Here is a 23,551-nt window from a genome sequence, read left to right on the forward strand (position 1 = left end):
TTCGGCGAATGTCTGGGCACGTGAGGGGATGCACGCCACTGAGCCTGGGGAATCGCCACACCGCAACTGTTATTGAGCGAGAAAGGCAATGGCGGCTATGCTTTCAATCCATAAAATACAGTTTGTTATGCACATATTATTGTACCATACCAGGGATATTGATGACGTGAATAGAGTAATTTCCATGAATTTCAAGTTGTCCATCACATTTTCAATGCAATGCCAGTAGTATTGACCATGGAAACTGTTAGGGGGAGGGCACGGAAGGGGCTTCAATGGGTTCGTGTGACCCCAATTGGACAGACAGCTTCGATTACTCACCACATTTTTTTTACAATAACCCAGCAATTTCAATCTCACAGACTGATACAATAAACTTACAAGTTAAAACCATCAGGCTATGCAGATTTTATCATAAGCAGAAGGGGTACGCGTCTGTGGCCGGTGGACAGAGCCACAGAATCGACACGCGCCCACGTGCACCGTGGTGTGGTTCTCACGTTCGCATTTGCAGTTCGCGAACGCGTTCGGCGGTGTGACCTCCCAGTGGGGTCGACTTTCTGCGACGACGACGGCCAAAAACTAGTAACGGCGACGTCTATGACTCAGGCCAACTCCATCAGCAGGAACCCAAAATTCCTAGAGTCTACAGAGGACGCCACAACGTGCCAAGCCACAATGCACGTTGCTGTGGCTAGCCCTCGCAACACCGACAGCAACGAACACATACATGCATCTAAGGATGCCGAGGACAACAAAATCACTACGGTCAAGCCGGCGTCAAAGGACAAGCCAGCGTCAAAGGACGAGCCACCTGTCAAAGCGAGGAAGCCTCTGTCGTCCGCGACGAACACGGTTGCGCACGACGCGTCTGGCCACACTGTACGCCCGCAGCCACGCAAGGCACGGAAGACCGGGAAAACAGACAACGTCGAGGCCACAGGCACTAAGGAAGGCTCGCTCTCGGCGCGGCATACAACTGGAGTAGAGAGCCTCCCATCAGAGATTCTCTGCGAGATCTTCGGGCTGGCTATCGCCGACGCCTCGGCGACGTGGGCGTCAAGCTGAAAGTGTTACGAAGAGGTTCAGCTGTTGATGAGGGTTTGCGAGCGGTGGAAAGATATCATAATGGGGAATGGGACCTTCTGGAGCAACGTGGTCGTCAGCGGTGTGACGCCAGACTTGGTAGCGGAGATTATTCGTCGCAGCGGCAAGTCGACGCCTCTTTCTATCCGAGGAAATTTGGTGACCGACAGGGACGCTGACTTAAAGAAGATCGAATATATACTCCGGGAGTCGAACCGGATCCGGCTGCTGGACTTGGAGATCTCGACGGGGAACTTACGGAAGTTGGGCGCTGGCGAGGGCATGCCGAAGCTTGAGGAACTCAGGTTGACCAGGATCGTAGGCTCCGGGGAAGGAGGAGACGATGACCTGCTTGAGCTCGGTGGCCTCCAGAGCACGCGCCTGAAGAAGATCAGTCTGTGCTACGTACTCTCGACGCTGTTCCGAGTCTTCGGTCGCTCGAGGTCTTGTCAAGCATAGATGCTCGACCTGTTTCACCTCATCCCGTGATATCTCTGACGAAGTTGGAACGCATAGCGGTGGATCCAATAGAAGTCGAGGACGTTCGGTTCCTTGGCTACATCCGCACTCCACGGCTCACACAAGCTAATTTCTCGATCCTCTCCAAAGATGACGAGACTGTACTTTTGGGAATTGTTGATCTCGTTGCGCCGATAGTTAACCAGGCTGTAAAGGACAACAGTCTCCATGCCTGCCGGTTCCGCGCTCGCGATAAATATTCTCTGGAGTTGGACTTTGCGCGAAAGATGGGCGACTTCGACAGATCTCCAAACACCCCGATCATCCACCTGGAGTTCGACAACATGCAGTTGAAAGAGAACTTCCTGCCAACAATCAAGGATTACCTTGGCGAGTCTTTGAGTGCGGTCCGTGATCTCAAGGTCGTCGACGGCGAGTACACGACTGGGACCCGCAATGACTGGACGGCATTATTCGAGCAGATGCCTGAGGTGCGGACCCTCCGATTGCATGATCGCAGCGCCAGAGTGGTCCCATCAGACTTCCTGGGAGCGCGAGACGTACCTGCTCTACTTCCGAAGCTGGAATCCATGATTATGAGGGGCAGTACCAGGCGGCGGTTGCTGAGATTATTTAAGCACCGCGACAACGCACGACAACTAAAATATCTCACTATTTCTGATGTAGCCGATGTCACTCGGGGTGACTTAGACTCACTGGCCCACATCGCCCACAACATCTCATCGGACGGCGTGGACATCAAGCTACAGGTTCGCGAAGAGCATTCGAGAGAGGGAGGTGGAATGAGCGAAAAAGAGGGCAAACAGCTGTGCTAGGATTTTGCTTTGGAAATCAGTGGTCGGGCGAAGGCAGATGAGTGGACAGAAGACGTACAATAGAGTATCAACGCAGGACAACTAGCGCACTGAATTCAAGCCGCTCTGCTCAATTTCATTAAATCGTATACCGTTACCTGTCCCATGAGTCCTCACCGGTCTACGTACTGGTAGAGAGTACTGCGCAGAATGCGAAGTCCGATGTTGTGAAGGACTGATAGTTATCGCAATCGCTGGAACGGGGTTCGGGCCGGCTTGCCTCTTTAGCTTGCTGATTTCGCAGGCAGGCGCACCGCTGGTCTACGCGTGTTGGTGGCTGATAATAACGTCTATGAGGATTAAGATGTACGTTCCATTATACCCTCTCCGCAGTCACCAGCATCTGTATTGTATAATCATTGAAACGGTCAATGCCGTCCTGGGCAGCTAGCTGCAATGAGATTTCCGTGAAGTGCTTGTTCAAGGTCCATTGACAGGCATGTCAATTAGGGCTTTCTGACCAAGCAATAGCCTTCTCAAACACTTACACACGAGCCTTGCAGACCAAGATAGAGAAAAATAGAGAGCAGTGAGTGCCTGTAACCCTAACCAATCTAGGAAGGTGCGTTGGCATTCACGTGACCAACGCGTCTCATTGTCACTGTCCCCGGGACGCTTCCCTTCGACCCGACCATGATCGTGTTCGGCGTCCGCTCATCGGAACAACAGTCCCGCGGACGATGTAGACGACCAGCTCGAGGAAAGGAACACCAATCATGTCGGAGTCGACTATCTTCTGTTCCCAACGCCAGACGCACGGCGGGCACGTCTGCCGCGAACCCGAGGACGCGGACGTGCTCCTCTGCGCACCCGAGCGCGTAGGTTTCCTCGAGAAGTATAACTGAATGCAGACGAAACTTGAGGTGGAGGATGCGGGCTTTGTAGATGTGTGCATAGGGAGGAGGTACGCGCCGCCGGTGAGGAAGGGGATGGGTGGTCCGCAGCCTGGACATGAGTGCCTGGGCCTATTGAATTCTGTTAGTTTTCTTCTGGGATCTGAACGCACGCTGTGGGTTGACGACGGCATGGTAGGAGGGTGCAACTCTCTGGCGTGGATAAAGCGAACCTCGTTCGATACCTCACGCAAGTCTTCGACGAGAAGCAGGGCGGACAGCAGGTGCGGGTGATCTACGAGCGGCTTATTAGATAGGTTTGTTTCCATTTCATCTCCTTATCCATCGTCTCTCAAACTTTATGCACAGGCGGATCTGCACACCGCGTATGCATGGGCGAAGCACACAATTGGATGCCTTGGAACGGCATTACAAGGCGCATCAGGAGTGGTTCGATGAGAATAATCACGACAGTCGTGGGTCTCCGCCCTCTGCGCAATGACGGCAAGGGCCAGTATGAGCTCGACAGGCGGTGTAAGCAGGGGAGAGTGTTCATCTCCGATTTGGAAGGTACGGATGACGAGGATGGTGAGGAGCAGGGAGAGTAAGAAGGACAAGGGGAGGAGGAAGAGATGGTGGAAAGCCAGGTAAGACAGAGGAAACCAAGATACGAGGATGAGGAGCGCGAAAGATGTACCCGCCCCCTGCGAAGAGAATGCGGCAGGCGAGTCAGAGCGTCACTTCGCGCGTTGAGGGTGCACGCGGTCCACCGGAGCGGAGTGAGGGCAAGGGCAAGGGAAAGCCCAGACCAGACGAGTGAACATGGCCTGCCTACTTTATTTGTACTCTGCTTACCGTGTCATAGGGAAGTGACGATGAAGTGCCTATGCACGGCAATGACATCTTCAACCCGATCGGGTAGTACGACCCCACGGAGGACCTCCCACCCGCGACCCTCCGGTACCCAACGCTCACCTGCGCCCCCTCCCGGCGTTGGCATGAGCTCGTAGGCTACGGTCGTCGGGCCGTTAACTACCCAGCTGCGTGGCGAGTGGTTGAGGGCTAAGGCACCTCCTGGTATTCAGCCTGTCGGGCGTAGTCAGTTGGCGAGGTCGGGCGTAGGCAGTTGGCGAGGAGGTCGGCTCCGTACCGGCTGCAGAGCGTAGTCCCATCCCCAAGTCCGGGCTGCGAATATTATCAAGCGTGGCCTTCGTCGCCTGCACGGGCTTACACGGCGTCCGCTCCAGCCTCTTTCGCAACCCGGGCCCTCGTCACAGGCGGCGGGCAATTTCTCAAGCCCTCCCCGGGCTCCGTCGTTGCCCGGCTCGAGGCACTTGCCGTGCGCCCCCCCCCCCACATTCTCTAGCCGCTCCCGACGGGGGAGAGCAGCTCCTCCAAATTATCCGCAAGCTCCTCGTTGGTGAGATCCATGATACTCCCGCGTCCGCCCGACCGCCGCACCAAATCCGAATCGTCTCCAAGTCGTCGGAGTCGAGCGGGTGCCTAATGACGCTGCGGAGCTGGCTAGATCTCGGCTGTTAGTCCTTCCTGTCTTCATGAAGCAGCCGCTCCCATGCAGAGCTCTCCCCCGACTCCGCGGCCGACGGCGTTCTCCACTTCTCCTCCTGGGTCTCGCAAATCGACCCTCGGGAGCGTGCGCTCGCACCAGCCCGCGGGGCACTGCTCGCCTCCTCGGGGCGCTCTTCCTCGATTGGTATCATGTCCTCATCGGACGACGCCTCTTGGATATCGGCCAGTTCAGCTAGGCGCGAACGAGTAGCAGGTCCACCCCGAATAACTGCCTTTGATTATTTTCGCTGCACAGACGCACGCGTGGACGAAACGTGACCGAGCAAGGGTACTCCACGCAGGTCCGGCCTATGTCACCTGCGAGGGCGCCTTCTTCGCTGCGCGCCTTGCCCTGGGTCCAGGAGCGGGCGCGACTTCTTCCACCTCAGGGCCTTCACGCTCTGTCGGCGAGACAACATTGACATCCTCCTCAGCCTCCTCGGGCGGCCGAGCATCTTCGTCAGCTGGGGAACCTCCTACATTCTCTTCTGCTTCGTCGGGTTAGCCCCGCCGAGGAGTTTGCGAAGAGGGTATGAGTGTGGATTGTGGTTTGAGGTTTTCTGTCTTCTTTTACCTTAATCTGAGAAGTGCTACACATGTCTAATTCTAGTCGTATATGCCTTATGTCGTAGTGATAAGGGAGTTTGGGAACGTATATGACCTTCCAGAGCTCCAGCATTGGACTGTACGTGGTATGTCTCTCTTCAGGTAAAGACTGCCGCGCATGCTTGGCGGCTCGCAATGTGGAGCAATAGTGCCACCAGCTCCTGGCGGCGATGCACCTTCCCCGGCCCCCGTCCTACCCAGCCAAGTATCAGCCACACTCATGCTGTCTTCGTCATATATATTAGACCGTGGGCGGGAGAGACGCAGAGGACGTCGCATGCAGAGGTGCCGAAATCCTCCCGCAGGGTTTTCCCTTTCATACTGAGTTCGGGCCGCTATCACCTATCGCTAACCTCATGTCGTGGTTCCAGAGCAGTGGGTACCATCTTTCACTGGGTACATCACCCATATTGAGCATGCAGAAAACTGTGAAATTAACGGGTCAAAGGTCAAACTTTTTTCATGATTGTCCATTGCACAATCAGTGAACCGAATTAGAATAATACTACTTTTGAGTGTGCAAAAATCTGATTGTGACACAGGATATGTTCTTTGTTCAGCACTATTCATTGAACTTTCATATGTTTTGCAAGGCAACACTATGAACAAAATTTGACCTTTGACCAGTTTCATTCACACTTTCTCAGTGGCTCAATATGGGAATTGCACCCAGTGTTTTCATCTCCATGATCCTGAGTCATTCCGGGCCAAAGGGCGTGGCAATACATCAGGAAAAAAGGCTCCGGGCTGTACGGTACTGATCCCCATGCCCGCTTCACAGCCGTTTACAGATTGATGGGCCCACTTTTCAAAAATCATTTATAGTCGGACCACGTCGGACAAGCAATTTTAAGTCCCTGAGATACGGAGATCAGACCATCAGGACTTCCCTACCTTCTTCCGACGTCCCTGGGACGCACTCCGACCCACTCCGACTATACGCGATTTTCTGGATTGGTGGTCCATCGATCTGCAAACGGCTGCAAAAGAAGTCCTGATTAATGATTCATCCTTGTCGCGCTGATTGAACACCTAACATGGCGAAGCGCTGTTAAGATGGCCACAAACGAAGAAGTAGTCTTTTCCAGATATATAAGTCTACATTTTCATAGTACCCGTATACCGATCTCGGCGTGTTAGACAGAAGCCCAGAGCGGTTACCTTTGCTCAAGCAGGATATTTGGGCGTGTCTATTGTTCTTTGAGGAGATGAATCGCATCGGGGATATGTGGCCAAACCCATCCTGATGTGTATGACGGGGTCCAGGTGTGGCTTGAGCCCAGACCATCAGGAAGCCGCCACGTGACAGCGCGCGCGTCCGACATCGAAGTCATGACGGTCACACTCTTGCTTCCTTCAACTTGTGGCCACATCAGTGAACACCCATTCGTCGTGGTCACCGATATATACTAGGTATGCTCTGTTTGGTATCTCCGTTTGTGGATACAGGGCCGACAGCGTCTTCATCTTCAGATCTGGAGAGAACTACAGAAGCCAGTCAGGCGTGGCTCAGTATTGTGACTCACACACGCGAAGAAGAAAGCACATCTAGCCTATCAACGGATTGATTACCGGAACCCTCCGCTGGCCACAACCTTGGGTCTATAAAAGGGAGACCCATTCGTCCTGGTCGGTAAGCTCTCCCCTTTCACCATGTCTTCCCGCAATCCTCACGTCTCTGGGTCGTCCCCAATCAAGCGCACAATTAGGGGGGCGTATACTTACTCTGCTGCGAAGCCAAACGCCGAGTTGATCAAGAAGGGTCTCGTATTTGACATGCAAGGCAAATTTGTCGGGCCCCTAGGGATCGACGACTTTCTGAAGGAATTCATCCCCGCCAACGATGCCTATGACCCCAGCAACTACATTGGCGCATTTGACGACATGATAAATCCTGTGAGTCAAGGAGACCCGAAGAAATATGTGCAGAAAGGCACGGCGAAGCAATCTGAAACGGAAGAAGATGCGAATGTGAAGGAGTTTGAAAAAGCGGAAGATACAGACGCCAAGAAGACTTCAAAGGAAGAATGGATGTATGAGAGGTTTGTGCGTAGCCCGTATTGATCACTCTTTTCTTGCGCTGACGCCTGTGATACACCCTTAGGCTGCATGTGTGGCTAATAAGAGGCTATGTCCCGGCTATACCTTTGTCGCCACCCCCAACGCCTTCGATGATATAGAGTCAAAGATACGCGGAGGGAATAAGGTGGACATGGCCTTATACCCCGATCAGTATGCGCCGCAAGGTCGTTCGGCCAAGCCTCGGTGGGACCGTATGGCACTCTATGTTGAATTCAAGAGCTATGCCAACACCGTCCAGTGTGATCCATTCTATAGCCCTCCCGAGAAAGAGACGGAAGAAAAGAATTTAGCCGAGAAGCGGAAAAGTACAAGGGGACAATTGATCGCATATGCGGCTGCAATGTTCGCTCGCCAACAGCGTACTCATGGATTCTCCATTGTTATTCTGGGGGATCATGCCAGGATCATACGATGGGATCGTGCTGGCGCTATATTCACCGAAAGGTTCGACTACGTAAAGGATTCTGAGAAGCTCTGTAGGTTCCTATTCTACTTCGCCCATCTGAACGACGAGCAACAAGGGTACGACCCCACCGCAGAGGCAATCCTAGAGGGCTCGTATCTGCACGAGCGTATGATGAAGAAGATCGAGGATGGCAGTCGTACGAACAAGAAGGACGACATGCGCCCGGAAGCCTACCAACTGGACTACTTCAAGAAATCGTGCGCTGCGAACTGGCCCAAGTGGAAGTTGCGTGTTGATACTGCTGTAACCGGCACTGGGACCTCTGCATCTCCAGACACTTTTTCAAGCTCGAGTAGTGCCATATCGCCTTCAGCACACCGTTACTTTCTTGTCGGAAAACCTCATTTCACCGCGCCTGGTATGACAGGCCGCGGCACTCGCGGCTATGTGGCTCTGGACCTTGAAAGCAACGAGCTTGTATACCTCAAAGACTGCTGGCGCGTGGACCTCAAAGGCATGGCTAAAGAAGGCGAGGTCATACGTAGCATGAACGACCTGCAGGTGAAATATGTTCCGACATTAGTGTGTCACGGGGATGTAGTGGGGCAGTGTACATCAACTCAAGAGCACTGGTCTGGGGACGCGGTCACACCGGGTCGACTCAGACCCTATAGACATTATCGTTTAGCCGTGAAGGAGATAGGCTGCCCTCTCAAGGAGTTCAAGAACTCTGAGGAGCTGGTTACAATCATCTACCACTGCATATATGGTACGTTGTCTTGTCCTGATTCGATCCAACATCCTGATGGCATTTTGCAGGTCATGCGGGCGCCTACAGACGAGCCAAGATCATTCATAGAGATATCAGCGCCGGTAATATACTAATCCTTCGAAAGACGGTCGATGATAAAGGCCAGACGTCTGTCATTTCGGAAGGTCTCTTGAATGACTGGGACTTGTCCAAGAGCATAATGGCTGGTAATGATGGTCCGAGGCAATTTGATCGTACGGTATGTTCCGTCATTGTCAAATTCCTCCATTTCTATCTCTTCCGCTCACTCGACCATCAGGGCACCTGGCAATTTATGTCGGGAAATCTCCTGCAGTTTCCTTGGAAGTCGCATGAGTTACCGGATGACCTAGAATCCTTCCTGCACGTCTTGCTTTACCAGGCGATACGTTTTTTGGATCATAATTGCACCGACGTGGGAGCTTTCATGAACAGCTTCTTCGACTTCGCGATACCACAAGAGAAAGTCATTATCGGAGGAACAACAAAGATCTTGTGCATCAACCGCGGCAAAATTCTCACCGGAGGGAAGAAACTCGTATTCGTAACGAAGCCCCTTCAACGGCTGATTGACGAACTCATGTCCTGGTTCCAAGCGTATTATTCCGTAAACGACATTTCGATTGAAGATGAGGTCCCTGAGGACGAGGGACAGACTTACGTCCAGACCGAGAAGCACTTCGATATTCCGGCGGATTATCACAGCGACGATGACGAGGAATCCGAAATTGAGGACACCCCTCCGACGCAGAAGGACTTGGACAAAGATGCCGAAGAATCATCAAAGAAGGCAAAATTGGCCCAGAAGCTGGAAAAGCACTTACCCGTGATGCAGCTCTTCCAGTTCTACCTGACAGAAGGCTGGCCTCCGAGCGACAAAAAACCGGATCAATTACCGCGAAACTACAAAGCAGACACCATGAATTATCTGGACTTACCGGCGACTTCTAAACGAACGGCAAGCCAATTGGATGACGACCAATCCGCTTCTGCGAGTGGCAGCGGACGGCACTCCAAGATGGCCAGGAGTGGGGTGCGCGCCAGTGTCTCCCGCGGGACCTGATTATATCGTATGGCCAATGTGATTCGGTTGCTCATTTCATCTCGCTTGCTTTCTCGTTGTCAACCCATGCCCTTTTCTGCACTGATCTGTGCGTCTCTGATGCCGGTAGCTACGTCATGTATTCTCACTCTTCGTAATATCTTGATTCCTGCTTGGGTCTTGCGGGCCCTGCCTTTGGATGACAGCTGATATATATATTACTGGCCCTGCAGTAATGGTCATAGGAGTCAGATTCGGCATGATAATCAGCACGAAACCGAGGTGCGACAGAACAATATTAATAAGGATTACCCCCATACTCCCACCTGCAGCTGTACGGAAGTGTGGTACTTATTCCGCTAGCTTGATACTTATGAGCCGCAAAAATCGCGCCACAATACGACCAATCATGACCAAATAAACGTCTCTCATTTCAGGCGCATCGATGCCACATCTGTCCTCAACAAAGCATCCCAGCCTAGGCACCTCGTCTCAAGTATCAACAAACCTCACCTCCGATATTTCTATGGCTATCAACACTGCATCCGACGCTACCCTACTGAGTTTGCATGTTGAAGTAACTCGCGCAGCCACAGAGGTCGGCGTGACCGCTCCTCGCCACGACGACGACGGCGAAAAACTAGTAACGGCGACATCTGTGACACAGGGCAACTCCATCAGCAGGAATCCGATAGCGCTGATGTCCAGAAAGGACGCCACGGCGTGCCAAACCACAATGCACGCCGCAGTGGCTAGCCCTCGCCACACCGACAGCAACGAACACGGACATGTATCTAGGGATGCCGATGACAACAAAATCGATACGGTCAAGCCAGGGTCAAAGGACGAGCCACCTGTCGAAGCGAGGAAGCCTCTGTTGTCCGCGACGAACACGGTTATGCGCGACATGTCTAGCCACACTGCACGACCGCAGCCACGCAGGGCCCGGGAGACCTGGAAGACCCGGAAGATAGACAATGTCGAGGCCATAGGCACCAAAGGCCCGCTCTTGGCGCGACGCACTACGGGAGTCGACAGCCTCCCGTTAGAGATTCTCTGTGAGATCTTTTCGCTGGCTATCGCCGACGCTTCGGCCAGGTGGGCGTCAAGCCGAAAGTGTTACGAAGAGGCGGAGCTTTTGATGAAGGTCTGTGAGCGTTGGAAGGATATCATCCTGGGGAACGGAACCTTCTGGAGCAACATCGTCGTCAGCGGTGTCACGCCCGACTTTGTCGCTGAGATTATCCGGCGGAGTGGCAAGTCGACGCCGCTTTCTATCAGAGGGAATCTGGTGAGCGATAGGGACGCTGACGCAAAGAAGATCGAGTACATACTTCGGGAGTCAAACCGAATCCGGCTGCTGGACTTGGAGATCTCGACGGGCAACTTGCGGAAGCTGGGCGCTGGCGAGGGCATGCCGAAGCTCGAGGAGCTCAGGTTGACCAGGATCGTGGGCACCGACGAAGGAGGAGATGATGAGTCGATTGACCTTGGTGGCCTCCAGAGCACGCGGCTACATAAACTCAGTCTTTGCAACGTATCCTTCAAGTCCTACGAGCCGCTGCTATCCGATGCCACTACGGATCTTATTCTGGACAATCCTATGGTGGTACTATCCACGGACGATCTCCTCGGTACTCTTGACACTGTTCCAAATCTTCGGTCGCTCGAGATCCTATCAAGCATAGATGCTCGACCCGTTTCACCTCACGACGTGATATCTCTGACGAGGTTGGAACGCATATCTGTGGATCCGATAGAAGTCGAAGACGTTCGATTCCTTGGCTACATCCGCACTCCGCAGCTTAAACAGGCTGATTTATCGATTCTCTCCAAGGACGATGAGACTGTACTTCCCGGTATCATGGAGCTCATCGCGCCGATAGTGAGCCAGGCTGAGAGGGAAAACGGCTTCCACGCCTGCCGTTTCCGCGCCCGTGATGAATTTTCTTTGGAACTGGAGTTTGGGCGAAATTTGGAGGCATTCGAGGAATGCGCAAGCAGACCGATCGTCCACCTGGATTTCGACAATCTGCACTTGCAAGAGAACTTCCTACCGACGATCACAGAAGCCCTTGGCGAGTCTTTGAGCGCGGTCCATGATCTCCAGATCGTCGATGGCGAGTGCGCGACTGCGACTCGTGAAGACTGGGCAGCGTTATTCGAGCACATGCCTGAGGTGCGAACTCTCCGATTGCATGATCGCAGCGCCAGAGTGGTTCCATTAGACTTCATGGGAGCGGAAAACGTACCTGCTTTATTTCCGAAGCTGGAATCCGCGATTGTGAGGGGTGGTACCAGGAAGCAGCTGCTAAGACTATTTAAGCACTGCGACAACGCACACATAAACAATCTTACTATCTCTGATGTAGCCGATGTCACTCGGGGTGACATTGACTCACTGGCCCATATTGCCCACAACATCTCATGGGACGGCATGGACATCAAGGTACAGACTGGAGGAGAGCGCTTGCCGGCGATCGACGGGCAGACAGAGAGGGAGAAGGAAGAGAGTGCATAGCGGTGTTCGGAAGATCGATTGGCTCGCAGAATGAGCTCTCGAGTTACGATGGAGGACCAGTAGACAGACGACAAAGCTACAAGCGGACGGTCGCATTGATATTAAGCCGCTTCTCGCTGGTTTCGTCCACCTGCTGTCCCCTACGGTTTGGACCTTCACGACGGGCATTTGTAGATTCATAAATAAAAATGTCGACTAGGATGTTGGATGTCGTGAAGGACTGATTGTTATCGCACTGAAACGCGGTTTGGGGCGTACCGGCACCTGCCGCGCCCTGCTGGATGCAACGCCCCTGGAGCTGCACTTAGTGTCGAGTACGGCTTGCACCTGAGCATGGGCTGCAAATGTGCTTTTATACTGTATCATGCTGATAGACACGAGCAGTCGCCTCGTATATGATACGTCGTTCCAAGGAAGCGCTCCCAGTGGAGGAGTCCCCTGAAATGGAAATTGTCATATTTACGTAATATATTCGACTTACCGACGAACGTCCCGTTCCGAGCCTTCTCAGCCTTGCCACAGTTTATCGATATACTTGGATTGCATTCAGACCTCAGCTCCTGCTTACACAACGACAATACGAGATATAGTCTCCTTGTGGTTGTGGTCACTTGAACCGGTGTGGGTGCGAAACTTTCGACTTTTGTATACATCCATTGAACAAGGTCAACGCAATCCCTAACCCTAAGCTCAAGGACAACGGACGCCACCGAGTCAATCAAGTCGAGGGTAGAATCATTAGAAACTTTGTTGAGTTCCCGAAGACCGTATTTCCTGCCAGGCTCTGACCTTGCACTTGCAAGTTGACCAGACGAAGGCTTGCGATACACAATCAACTTCAGCGGAGGCATGTCTTCCATTTACACCCCCCTTTTTCCTCCGACTACCCTCCCCGAGCCCCGTCATCCTTTATCCTCTTCTTCCTCCGGCTCTTCAGACCAAGATGCCCGACAACGTCCTCGACGTCACCGAGACCAGACATACAGCAACTACCTCTCCAGTCAACACCTCGCGCTGGCGTCGCTTCCACATGACATCCACCCCGCATCTCGACCGCCGTCCCCTTCTTCCGAGCTGAGAGTTGCTGCGATGAGGAGGGACATCCAGCACGCAGCGGAAGAAGCGGGTTGGGAGCCCAGCGATGCGAAGTGGACGTTTGTAGCGGCGAAGTGTCGACTGGCGGGGACAAGGGGGCGGTGGAGAGTCGGCGCGAGAATGGAGAAGGGCAAGGAGAAGTGGGAGGTCTACAGTGCGCGGAAGCTCCCAGAGCGGGAAGACGACTGGTTAGCCTGGGAACGGAAGGTGAGAGAAAGAAGGGAGATTGAACTATCCAAGAGCAAAGGGAAGGGGAAGGAAAAGGCGGTCGATGAGGAGGGTGCGAAGGCGAAGGAACTGGTGAGGAACGTTCACGAGGAGAATCGCAAACGACCTCAGAGGAGGCGGGTGGCTGATATTATCGAGAAGGTTGCCGTCTGGCAGGCGACGGTTCAGCAGCCTAGCGCGTCAACAATGGGCTCTCAAGCCATGAACATAGTCTCGGTGAACCCTGGCCCTTCCGGTGTTCACCCCGATGGGCATGCAGACCCGGACATCATATCTAACGCTCAGGTGCAGCCTTCATTGCCATTTCCGGTCGTCAAAAGTTCGAGTCAAGGACAACTCGCAGGAAAAGGAAGTAATAACAGGCTGGAAAGGCAGACTTTGCGCGAGGGTCCCATCGGCGACCCGGACCCAATAGAGGCTGCAAAAGTGCCCATCCCTCGTCCACGAGACGTGTTTGACACTGACCCGGGACCATTCTCGTCGCGTTCAACTCACACCAAGCAGCGGCCAGGCAGGATCGTGTCAGACGTCCCAGAATCGGTAAATACAGTCCATTCCTCTTACAAAAGCGATTCGTCCTTACACATTCACTACCTTCTTCTCTCGCTACCGGACAGTCCTTCCTCCAGCCATCTTTTCCCGACCACCTCCAGACCTCCACGCCGAACAGGCTTAGACGCAAACCAGCCGCAATGCCGCGAGCAGACGAAACACACCCCTTCCTCTCATCACCCCCTCTTTCCCCGCCTCGTTCGTCTAGCCTGCGCCTCGGGCAGAGCTCGTCCCAGCCGGTCTTGTCGGTTAGTAAACGCGCGCGGCCGCTCACGCCGAGCTCCGACGACGTGCGAATGCGGAGCAACTCGCTGGCGTCCCCCACTGCGCTGAAGAAAGCCCGAACGATGGGTGACGCCCCTGCGGTCGTGTCCCTGCCTATACCTCGAACGCCAGGCAACGTACGGCCGCCCACGACGCCGCCGAAGAGCGGCAGCTCGTGTCGTGTAGGGCTCGCGCCCTTCACGCCGCATAGGGCTGAGAAACTCCCTACGCTGACGGAACTACTTGCGAGTAGGCAGCGGTCCGGAAGCGGGGCTAAGAGAAAGCGCACGGAACTCAGGATCGTGCCTAGCCCTGGTGATAAGGCTAGGGACAAAAATGCTTTGCAGCGAATACCAGAAGCCTCTCAGGAGGGCCGAGAAGCTGGTTCACCGATGAAAGTGGACGCGAATGTCGACCCACGCCCTGCGGCATTGACGCGAAAGTTGTCCCTGGCATCGCCTGCCCTGGGCCCTTCGACACCTGATCCAATGGACGGCCCCCTCCCTGTCTTCGCGCCGGCAGAGCCAGACTCGCCTTCGATGCGTTTCACGCAGCACCCGTCCGCATTCCTCCCCAGGATGGCATCGACGCAGCAGCCTCAGTCCGGTGGCTCTGGTGGGTATGGCTACGGCGACACTGCCAGCACCAGCCAGGGCAAGCCAGAGTCGAACCCCGGCGGGTACGTCGCGATCTCCGGACTCGGGGTCAGCCAGAGTCAGGGCGGGCTCGGGTTCACGGGTATGGATTATAATTCGCAGTTTGATGTGGATAGAGAGGTGGATAGAGTTAATGCGCTGCTGGATAAGGATGTGGATTTTGATGGGTGGTTAAGGGATGTGACGGATGAGAGTGCCGCGGATGTGGCGATGAAAGGGAGTAGCCAGTCTGGGGCCCAGTAGGGTCATGCGTTGGCGAGCTCGCGAACCCCTTATGGTACTTACTTTCTAAGCTTATTGCTACACATTTCATGCTAGGTTAAACTATGCACCACATGTATTCTGTAGTTCCTTTCTTACAACTAGTACTTCTGTTTGACGATGCAATCCGTAGCCACTGTTTCCAAACATGTACAAAGCATGGCTCTGTATGAGGGCGCGCTCGGCATCCGAAACCTGACTGTGAACCACCAACGACCTTCGGGCTTCCGCATATTCTACAGTTCTATCGTGCGGTGCCCTGTAACCCCAATTGCGTATTTGTTACGATGACTGACGTGTCCTCAGGATCCAAGCGGCCTCGGGATGGTGGCGACGACTACTTGTCGTACAAGAGAACGAGGGACGAGCCTAAGAACTGGCGGGACGTGCACTTGAGGTCACCGAGGCGAGAGCGTCCCAACAGTAGACGTGAAAGTATCGATAGGAGAGACAGTAGAGACTATGGCCGGCCTAGAGATCATGGGCATAGACGACCTAGCGACTATGAGCGCGTCCGGGATAGAGAGCGGGATCGGCGCTATAGCCGTGAACGCAGCAAGGATCGTGGACCGGACTTCGACGATAGAAGGGACAGGTCTAGAAGAAGGGAGGATTCGCGGCCTCGTAGAGATGATGGCCGCGAACGAGAGAGGTATCGCAGCACTACGCCCAGAAGCAACCCTCGACACTCCCGTCCTCCGGAGCCAGACTCGGAAAAGGAGGAAGGCGAGTGAGTATCGTGAGCTCTCGAATCCGGTTCTTGAGACATCGGCTAATATCATTATGTGTGTACTAGGATATCGCCTCGTCCGAGTCGTGCAACCTCACCGCCTCCAACCCCATCAACTCGAGCGCCGACAGCAGAACTCCAGGAGCCCAAGAAGGAAGAAACACAAGAGATGGACTACGGGCTAACATTGGCTGCCTCCCCTCCTCCAGTGGAGGAGACTCTAGCCGCTCGTCGAGCCAGACGACAGGCCATCCTAGCCAAGTATGCGAACAAGGGACTGACCACGGGAGGCCAAGATGCCAGCCCCAGTCCGGGACCTAGCAGTGCGGTCCAGCCGCCTCCGACTACTCCTTCAGTTTCTGATCCTTCATCTCAGCCCCACAGCGCTTCCCGCGATACACCCAGTACACCGTTGAATGGCCAGCCTGCTGCGACGGATGGTTCAGTTGGTCAGTGCTTCCTTTATCGTATAGTACTTGGCTCATCGATGTCCCTTTCCCCCCGCAGACAAACGGGATTCTGCATCCGCGTCACCGACTCCGACATTTGATCTCGCTAAGAATGATGAACAGGAAGATATACAGATGAAGGCAGAGGAGCAGAACGGAACTGGCGAGCAGATTTCTGCCGCTGACTACGATCCAAGCCTTGATCGACGCGAGGACGAGGAAAAGCGTGTCCGCGGTGTCCCTGAGGGGGATGACGACGTGGAGATGGTAGAAGAAGAGGAAGAGGAAGACGACGACGATCTGGACGATATGTTCGCAGTAGCTACGAAACCCGAGAAGAAGAAGAAGGTAGTCAAGAAAGTCAAAAGAGCAGCGGTGAGTACAGGCACACACGATGCGTCAATGATACCTAACAATTTGCGTAGAAACCTGCTGCTCCAGCTCTCGTTACTACTACGCTAGACTCCGCTGCAGATTCGGAAGGATATTATCAGATCATCCTGGGTGAACAGCTCGACGGGGGCCGGTATCAAGTGTTTTCTTCTCTTGGCAAGGGCATGTTCGCAAACGTTGTCCGTGCGCGGGTGATAAACGGTGAACCCGTTGAGGCTGGTAAAGAAGTTGCCATAAAGATCGTACGGAGTCAGGAGACGATGTTCGTACCGCTCCTTGTGTGGGCTCATACATGATTGACAGGACAATTAGGTATAAAGCTGGGCTAAAGGAAGCCCAAATATTGAACAAGCTTCGGCAGGCCGATCCAGAGGATAAGAAGCATGTTGTCCGGCTAGAGCGGACTTTCGAGCATCGGGGTCATTTATGCCTCGTCTTCGAATCCTTAAGGTTTGCCTGCACTTCCTGTGGCGTCCGGTCTATTGCTAACTCGCTGCGTCAGTATGAATCTACGGGATGTTGTGAAGCGTTTCGGTAAAGACGTTGGTCTTAATATCAAGGCAGTAAGAGCATATGCTCACCAGCTGTTCTTGGCCTTGAGCCTCTTGCGGAAGTGCAATGTCATGCACGCTGATATCAAACCCGATAATATTTTGGTGCGTCACGATTTCCCATTTTTGTGCGAAAGGTATGTTGAACATGATGTGGATCTGACTTCAGGTAAATGAGCAAAAGACTCTCCTGAAGCTGTGCGACCTTGGGTCGGCTTCTGACGCTTCTGAGAACGAGATCACACCCTACCTCGTGAGCCGGTTCTACCGGGCGCCGGAGATCAGTTGCGTTATTCTCTACGGTACCTCCTGCAGTGAACCTGACCTGTTGTGAAGTCCTAGGAGTTCCCTACGATCCGGCCATCGATATTTGGTCGATCGGCTGCACTCTCTACGAGCTGTACACCGGCAAGATTCTTTTCCCCGGACGCTCGAATAACCAGATGCTCTTGCTCATGATGGAATTGAAGGGAAGGTTTAACTCGAAGATGATCAAGAAGGCGAAGTTCGGCGATATGTACTTCGACGACTTGGGTACCTTCCAAAGTGTCGAGAAAGACCGTGTCACTGGCGCTGTAAGTGCTTCTTCTCCGCCAGTTTGCCTTGGCTAATTGACATCTCTTCCCTTCCAGGACGTCATCCGCAAGGTCCATATTGCGAAGCCAGCCCGGGATCTACGTGCCCGGTTGATGCCTGCAACGTCGGCGGCGAAGCTGAAAGACGATGAGAGTAGACTGTTAACGTCTTTCGTCGATCTACTAGACCGCTGTCTCATGCTCGACCCTGCCCGGCGTATTACGCCCAAAGAAGCACTCGCCCATCCCTTTATTCGGGGATATTAAGGCCGGGACCTTCGTGGTATCTGGGCAAGTGCTTCACCTTCTTGTACCAGCCAATGTACTTTGTTAACCTCTTACAACTGTCCAATGCTCATAAAATCTATTTTTGCATGTATTGCGGTGTTCCTACCCTTCGTTGACAGTACGGGAGTCGGCCCACCGATTCGCAACACGCCAAGTGGTATGACATCTTATCAGTGCATGGTGACTCGTCTGTGTCTAAGAACAGTGGCGTTTCGACCACATTCGTGCTCTCTACTGTCCACGAGACCAGATAGTGGCGGTATTCCGGAAATCTCTTGGCCTTCGTTCCCGCGACCTTTAAATATCCCCCATATCATGAACGCTGAAAACCAGAATCCCCCTTCATATCCAGTCCTGACCTGACGTTCTGCTGAAACCATGACCACCATTGACCACAGCAAACTTCCGACCTTTGATGAATTGCCTACGTGGAAGGACTTCAAAGGGTGTGCTTGGAGCGTCTGGGGTTCCGATGATCAACTAGGCACCGTCAATCTCTTAACCGCCGACGTAGTCAAACGCGCAGCACAGGAGGAAATCAAGTGAGTCCACTCGTTACTTTCCTACTGGATACGTGACATGAACCTCGCATTCTTACAGAACAGGGAAGACTGTTTGTTTGAATTGGTAGGCATCCGCGTTCTGTACAGGTTTCCCGAGATTATATACGAGTACACCAGGCCTATCAATTTTCCAGCGAAGGTGCGTAATTCAGAACATCCAACAGCCTGAGAATTGGTTACCATAAACGTACCTTAGCCAATGTTCGGGAGGAAGATTCCCCATATTGAATCACGGAACAAAGGCGATCCAGCCGTCAATGACGATGAGATTTACATCGTAGGAATCCTCGCATCTGAACCTCGAAACACATTCTGAATCTCGACCCTATAGAACACCCAATCTGGCTCCCAATGGGATGGTCTGAAGCACTTTGGCATCAGAGAGCATCGTGTGTTCTACAATAAGTGACTGCTTGCATTAGCTGCTCTGTTTAATACTAACGCTATTGATGAATTAGCACCCCGGATGATATCATTCCTAAGGGACATTTCGAGATGCCTGATCCGAACAAACTGGATCCAGCAGTGTTGAAACTCGGAATTCACAGTACGTCTGACCGTCTTTTTAGGAGCTCAGAAACCATGATATTCCTTTGCAGATTGGGCTCAGCACGGCATCTGTGGTCGCGGCGTCCTGCTGGACGTTGTGAAATATTTCACCGACGAACATGGGAGCCTGCCCTATGACCCGTGGACTACGCATGCCATTACCGTGGCTGACCTGGAAGCCTGCGCCAAGAAAGAAGGTGTAACATTCAGGACGGGCGACATTCTGCTTCTCAGGGTCGGATTCATTCAAAAGTATTCTCAAGTTACCCAAGCACAGCGCGATGAGCTACGGGGAAAGAAAGAGACATTGTCTGTTATCCTCGTCTGTTGTCGATTTCCGATATTGACAGGGTTGAATGTCCCTAGCGCCGGTATTGAGCAGTCTGACGATATGAAGCGGTTCTTGTGGTACGCATTCATGGCTTGTCGAGTGCCGGAGTATCTTCAATCTGCTCCATACATAGGAACAATCACTTTGCTGCCATAGCTTCGGATCAGCCAGCTCTGGAGGTTCGTGGTCATCCGCGTTCTCTTGAGTCTCCCTTTGAATCTTGAACGGCCTGTAGAGGTGGCCTACGCCAGAAGGGACCCCTCATATGCATCAGGTGCGTCGCCTAGACCCGGCGTTTCGTCCTCGACTTACGCATGGACCAATCTCCCAGACCGTCCTAGGGTGCGTGGAAAGAACTTTATGCAAGCCAATACACTAATCCCTTGTGCAGTCTATGGGGCATGCCCATTGGTGCGCACTGCTTATGACCGATTGACTATTAGATGCCTGAATTAGCATCTATCTTAGGGGAATTCTTTGACCTTGAGGCTTTATCGAAGGCGTGCGCGGAGCAAGGACGATGGACCTTCTTCTTTTCATCCTGGCCGCTGAACGTGTATGTGCCATTTCACCTGCTAGACTGTGACCGAGATCGGAGAGCTAACTCGCAGACTCACAGGCTGGGTGGTGTGGCGAGTCCTCCCAACGCTGCGGTAAGTGAACCCAGACGCCGACGACGGTACGCTGTCCCCTAACGGCCCCTTGATAGGCCTATCTGTAAGTGGCTCGATCTTGAACACAGGCCATATTTTGGAACCAAGTATCTCGGATGAGCGGAAGGGGTCGAATAACGGCGGGAGGAAATTGTACGATAAATTACGAGCTGTTACATGCATCGAACAGAGAGAGATTGCAGAAATCGTCGCAGTACGTCAGTCATCATGAAGAACGAAGAAGGAAATAGCGGGATGCTGATCATACAGAACGCTATACAGTACAGATCTACCCTTCATCAGCAGTCAAAGCGTTGGTTCTTGACTCGTGTGAATTTTTATGTGGTGTGGAACTTCAGAGGCCCGGCGCGGTGTCTCAGCTCCCGGCCCTTCCATTGCATGAGCGGTACGAGGAGAAACGCGGCGAAGCTAATCGCAGCCTGCGTCCCAAACGAGGCCTCGGTCCCCAGTTTGTTGGCCCACGTCACTTGGAAATACGATACGATGAAGCCTGCGTCGGTGAAACGGTAACATCAGCATTGGCTACCGGATTTCGATTGGCAATAGACAAGCATCACAACGTACCTCCTGTCGTGCGCCCGAAATTGATCCACGCGGCGACCTCTCCCGACGCTTCGGGGTACGAATCCAAAAGATACGCCTGAAGCGCGACGGTCGTAATCATAATTCCAAACACGAACAGGCCCCACCCGACGGCGAGCGCTGCCCAGTGCCACGCCCTTTCGAGCGCAAATCCCACAACCACCAGGCCGGTGCACATGAACGGCGTGCTGAACCACACGGCCCGTAGACGTGCTTCCGGTTCGAAGACGCCGCCGTGCGTACGGATGTAGTGCGCGGCCAGGAAGTCGTGGAACCAGTGACCGAGGATCTGACCTAGGACGGCGGCGATCATCGGCGTGAAGTAGAAGAGCCCGATTTGAACGGGGCCGAAGCCGTAGAGGGGTGTGACGAAGATGGAGAGGGCTGGGTAAGAAGGGGGTAGAAGTTAGAGCGAGGAGGGGACGGGCGGAGTAGGGGATAATGGCGTACTTGTGTTGATGCCGACGACCCATGCGAATGTAACTAGCGGGAGTTATTCATTAGCTGAGAATCAAGGGAGGATCGGAGGATAGGGCTACTCACTTAAGTAGTAAACTGTGGAGAGAGCGACGACGGGCTTCATGAGGACAACTATGGGGCGCATCATCGCCTCCTTGAACGAGTTCCTCAGGTGCCTTGATCTCCACTGAGAGCGCTCCGATCAGTACTCCTCCCTTTCCCAAAATAAACACAGCCCATCGTACCTGGCTAATCCCGACCAGTCTTTCTACCCTGGTCCCCCGCGGCGGCTGCGCCTCCCGTGGGATCTTGCGATTATAATACGTCTCATCCGCGAACAAAACAATGGCAGCTAGACACAACCCGGTCAGGATGGTGTATATCCAGAATGCCCAGCGCCAGAGGAGGGAGGAAATGACAAAGGCGGCGACAAACGGGCCGAGATATGGCGAGAGGATGATAAAGGCATCCCAAATATTGATTTTGCGGCTGCGGCGAGAATGAATGGTTGGAGGCAGGGAGGAGTGAGTAGGAAGCAAACGTACGCGTGCTCATGGAAGAAGAATATGTCCTTGATGAACATGAGCCCACCGCCCTGGGCTACAGTGGAGAAGAAGCCGTTGAGGATGCGTACGGCCATGAAGCCCTCGAAGTTCGCAGCGCCCGCGCATCTGTGTGCAAGGTGCAGAATTGAGCATCCATCTTTCTTATATTCAACTGTGAATAGCGCATACCCAGCTGCCGTGGCGAAAGCTGCGACGGTGAACCAGAATAATACGGGGAGGCGGCCGAAGAACGCTGCGAGAAGCACAAATATCCGTTTAACGCTATGTTCTATTCCGGGGACTGGGAAGGTCCAAGGAGAATGAGAACACACCTGATAACGCTACTACGACAACACCGCCCGCGCCGAGCATGAAGACGTTGCCAACTTGGGAGTGGTTCACGACATCGGGGTCCATGTGCCATATCCTGCCGGACCCGCCGTGAGATCGGGTGGGAGCGCGAAGTGGAAACTGGCAAAGGCAGATAAGACAGGTGGAGGCACCTACGTTGCTTGCTGGAGCAGTGTGACTGCACCCGTGGCTGAACCATAATCTGAATGGCAGGGCTGTCAGGAGGTGTGGTTGGATAACGACGGGGTAAAAATCGGCTGACCTGGGAGGAGCGCTGTTGCGCTGATGATGAGCAGTATGGCATGCTTCTTGGCCTGTACCCTCGTCAGTAAACGTACGGAAGCCAGTTGAGCACATGTACTCACCCAACTCCAATTTAATGGGTCGTCCGGGTCGTCGCTAGGCTGCGGAATGAGAACCGTATGCCCGTCCGGCGAGACCTTGAGCGATGAGTCTCGGTACTCGTGCTCGGCCTGCTTTGCATCGAGGATGTACCCATCCTTCTCGCCGCGCATGTCCAGATCCTCGCTCGTCGGCGTCAGCGTCGCCATCTTTAGAGACAAGAGGAAAATGGAAAGGAGAGACACGATTCCTCGCTGCGCCCACTACTTTAAATCGCCGGGAAATCAGTGCAGGCGACTGGGTTCATCAGACGCTACGCTATGGCCCAGTAAAGATGTCTGCGCGGTGCCGCAGAGGATCAGCTGGGCTGCTGTGAGACGCAATTGGTTAGTCTTCCCCACTTCCCCGCCTTTCCTTCTCAGATCTAAGTACCGCTCATCGGGCGTCTCGGGGCCAATCGGAGACCGACCCTCAGAAGCTTCAGATGACCGGTCAGTCATGGGACCCTTCTAGCAGGGCTAATCATTCTTGTCCTATTCACCAGGCCAATACACGACATTGGCAGTTTATCTTGAAGTAGTCTTGTAAATAGAAGCTGCCAATTGCCTATGACACAGAATATCACAGTTAGGAAGGCGACAAGCTGGCAGCGGACAACGCCTCAGAGGACGGAAACCAATAGGAAACGGCCGTCTAGATATAATTGCCGAAAATGGAATGCATAACTTTGTATCCCATGACCGGGGGTTGGGAAGTGCCAGGGCATACTAGAATCCGCTTCAGAGACATTGAAGACATCGCCGACGCTGTCGGACGAAGGGGGGAGGAGGGAGACCAGCACTAG

General features: G+C 53.6%; 10 protein-coding genes across 10 annotated transcripts; 8 read left to right on the top strand and 2 right to left on the bottom strand.

The window, feature by feature from the left end:
- Window positions 1-678: 678 nt before the first annotated feature.
- On the top strand, window positions 679-1,068 carry GLOTRDRAFT_133795 (uncharacterized protein; the record flags this gene model as incomplete). Its single annotated transcript, XM_007872755.1, has 1 exon — window positions 679-1,068. One exon carries the CDS (start codon window positions 679-681, stop codon window positions 1,066-1,068), a length of 390 nt encoding a protein of 129 aa, XP_007870946.1.
- A 60-nt stretch (window positions 1,069-1,128) lies between these two features.
- GLOTRDRAFT_133796 (uncharacterized protein) lies at window positions 1,129-2,381 on the top strand (the record flags this gene model as incomplete). Its single annotated transcript, XM_007872756.1, has 2 exons — window positions 1,129-1,480; window positions 1,603-2,381. 2 exons carry the CDS (start codon window positions 1,129-1,131, stop codon window positions 2,379-2,381), a joined length of 1,131 nt encoding a protein of 376 aa, XP_007870947.1.
- Window positions 2,382-3,136: 755 nt separating this feature from the next.
- Window positions 3,137-3,861, top strand: GLOTRDRAFT_133797 (uncharacterized protein; the record flags this gene model as incomplete). The annotated part of the gene is made up of 5 exons (XM_007872757.1): window positions 3,137-3,238; window positions 3,272-3,375; window positions 3,453-3,537; window positions 3,623-3,639; window positions 3,699-3,861. 5 exons carry the CDS (start codon window positions 3,137-3,139, stop codon window positions 3,859-3,861), a joined length of 471 nt encoding a protein of 156 aa, XP_007870948.1.
- A 930-nt stretch (window positions 3,862-4,791) lies between these two features.
- Window positions 4,792-5,650, bottom strand: GLOTRDRAFT_133798 (uncharacterized protein; the record flags this gene model as incomplete). Its single annotated transcript, XM_007872758.1, has 3 exons — window positions 4,792-5,055; window positions 5,141-5,310; window positions 5,605-5,650. 3 exons carry the CDS (start codon window positions 5,648-5,650, stop codon window positions 4,792-4,794), a joined length of 480 nt encoding a protein of 159 aa, XP_007870949.1.
- Window positions 5,651-8,336: 2,686 nt separating this feature from the next.
- On the top strand, window positions 8,337-9,109 carry GLOTRDRAFT_50132 (uncharacterized protein; the record flags this gene model as incomplete). The annotated part of the gene is made up of 3 exons (XM_007872632.1): window positions 8,337-8,685; window positions 8,736-8,926; window positions 8,987-9,109. Coding segments are annotated over 3 exons (663 nt in total), but the record flags the coding sequence as incomplete, so codon positions are not given.
- A 1,165-nt stretch (window positions 9,110-10,274) lies between these two features.
- On the top strand, window positions 10,275-12,269 carry GLOTRDRAFT_133800 (uncharacterized protein; the record flags this gene model as incomplete). The annotated part of the gene is made up of 1 exon (XM_007872759.1): window positions 10,275-12,269. The coding sequence occupies one exon, from the start codon at window positions 10,275-10,277 to the stop codon at window positions 12,267-12,269; it is 1,995 nt and encodes a 664-aa protein (XP_007870950.1).
- Window positions 12,270-13,086: 817 nt separating this feature from the next.
- Window positions 13,087-15,455, top strand: GLOTRDRAFT_123521 (uncharacterized protein). The gene is made up of 2 exons (XM_007872760.1): window positions 13,087-14,132; window positions 14,210-15,455. The coding sequence occupies exons 1-2, from the start codon at window positions 13,119-13,121 to the stop codon at window positions 15,305-15,307; spliced, it is 2,112 nt and encodes a 703-aa protein (XP_007870951.1). The 5' UTR covers window positions 13,087-13,118; the 3' UTR covers window positions 15,308-15,455.
- Window positions 15,456-16,224: 769 nt separating this feature from the next.
- Window positions 16,225-18,290, top strand: GLOTRDRAFT_50325 (kinase-like protein; the record flags this gene model as incomplete). The annotated part of the gene is made up of 8 exons (XM_007872650.1): window positions 16,225-16,495; window positions 16,563-16,879; window positions 16,930-17,159; window positions 17,210-17,347; window positions 17,400-17,553; window positions 17,618-17,732; window positions 17,785-18,023; window positions 18,081-18,290. 8 exons carry the CDS (start codon window positions 16,225-16,227, stop codon window positions 18,288-18,290), a joined length of 1,674 nt encoding a protein of 557 aa, XP_007870841.1.
- A 399-nt stretch (window positions 18,291-18,689) lies between these two features.
- Window positions 18,690-21,210, top strand: GLOTRDRAFT_141454 (uncharacterized protein; the record flags this gene model as incomplete). The annotated part of the gene is made up of 17 exons (XM_007872761.1): window positions 18,690-18,853; window positions 18,912-18,938; window positions 18,992-19,013; window positions 19,071-19,151; window positions 19,206-19,279; window positions 19,333-19,421; window positions 19,474-19,732; window positions 19,790-19,831; window positions 19,888-19,933; window positions 19,990-20,028; window positions 20,086-20,096; window positions 20,146-20,165; window positions 20,223-20,310; window positions 20,374-20,407; window positions 20,464-20,621; window positions 20,690-20,918; window positions 20,993-21,210. 15 exons carry the CDS (start codon window positions 18,690-18,692, stop codon window positions 20,473-20,475), a joined length of 1,008 nt encoding a protein of 335 aa, XP_007870952.1. The 3' UTR covers window positions 20,476-20,621; window positions 20,690-20,918; window positions 20,993-21,210.
- On the bottom strand, window positions 20,746-22,916 carry GLOTRDRAFT_82236 (MFS transporter; the record flags this gene model as incomplete). Its single annotated transcript, XM_007872762.1, has 11 exons — window positions 20,746-20,918; window positions 20,993-21,394; window positions 21,461-21,493; window positions 21,554-21,656; window positions 21,715-21,958; window positions 22,015-22,140; window positions 22,204-22,267; window positions 22,347-22,441; window positions 22,522-22,567; window positions 22,628-22,679; window positions 22,731-22,916. The coding sequence occupies 11 exons, from the start codon at window positions 22,914-22,916 to the stop codon at window positions 20,746-20,748; spliced, it is 1,524 nt and encodes a 507-aa protein (XP_007870953.1).
- Window positions 22,917-23,551: the final 635 nt, after the last annotated feature.

Source organism: Gloeophyllum trabeum, assembly GCF_000344685.1.
Source record: "Gloeophyllum trabeum ATCC 11539 unplaced genomic scaffold GLOTRscaffold_00019, whole genome shotgun sequence".
Lineage (NCBI taxonomy): Eukaryota > Fungi > Basidiomycota > Agaricomycetes > Gloeophyllales > Gloeophyllaceae > Gloeophyllum > Gloeophyllum trabeum.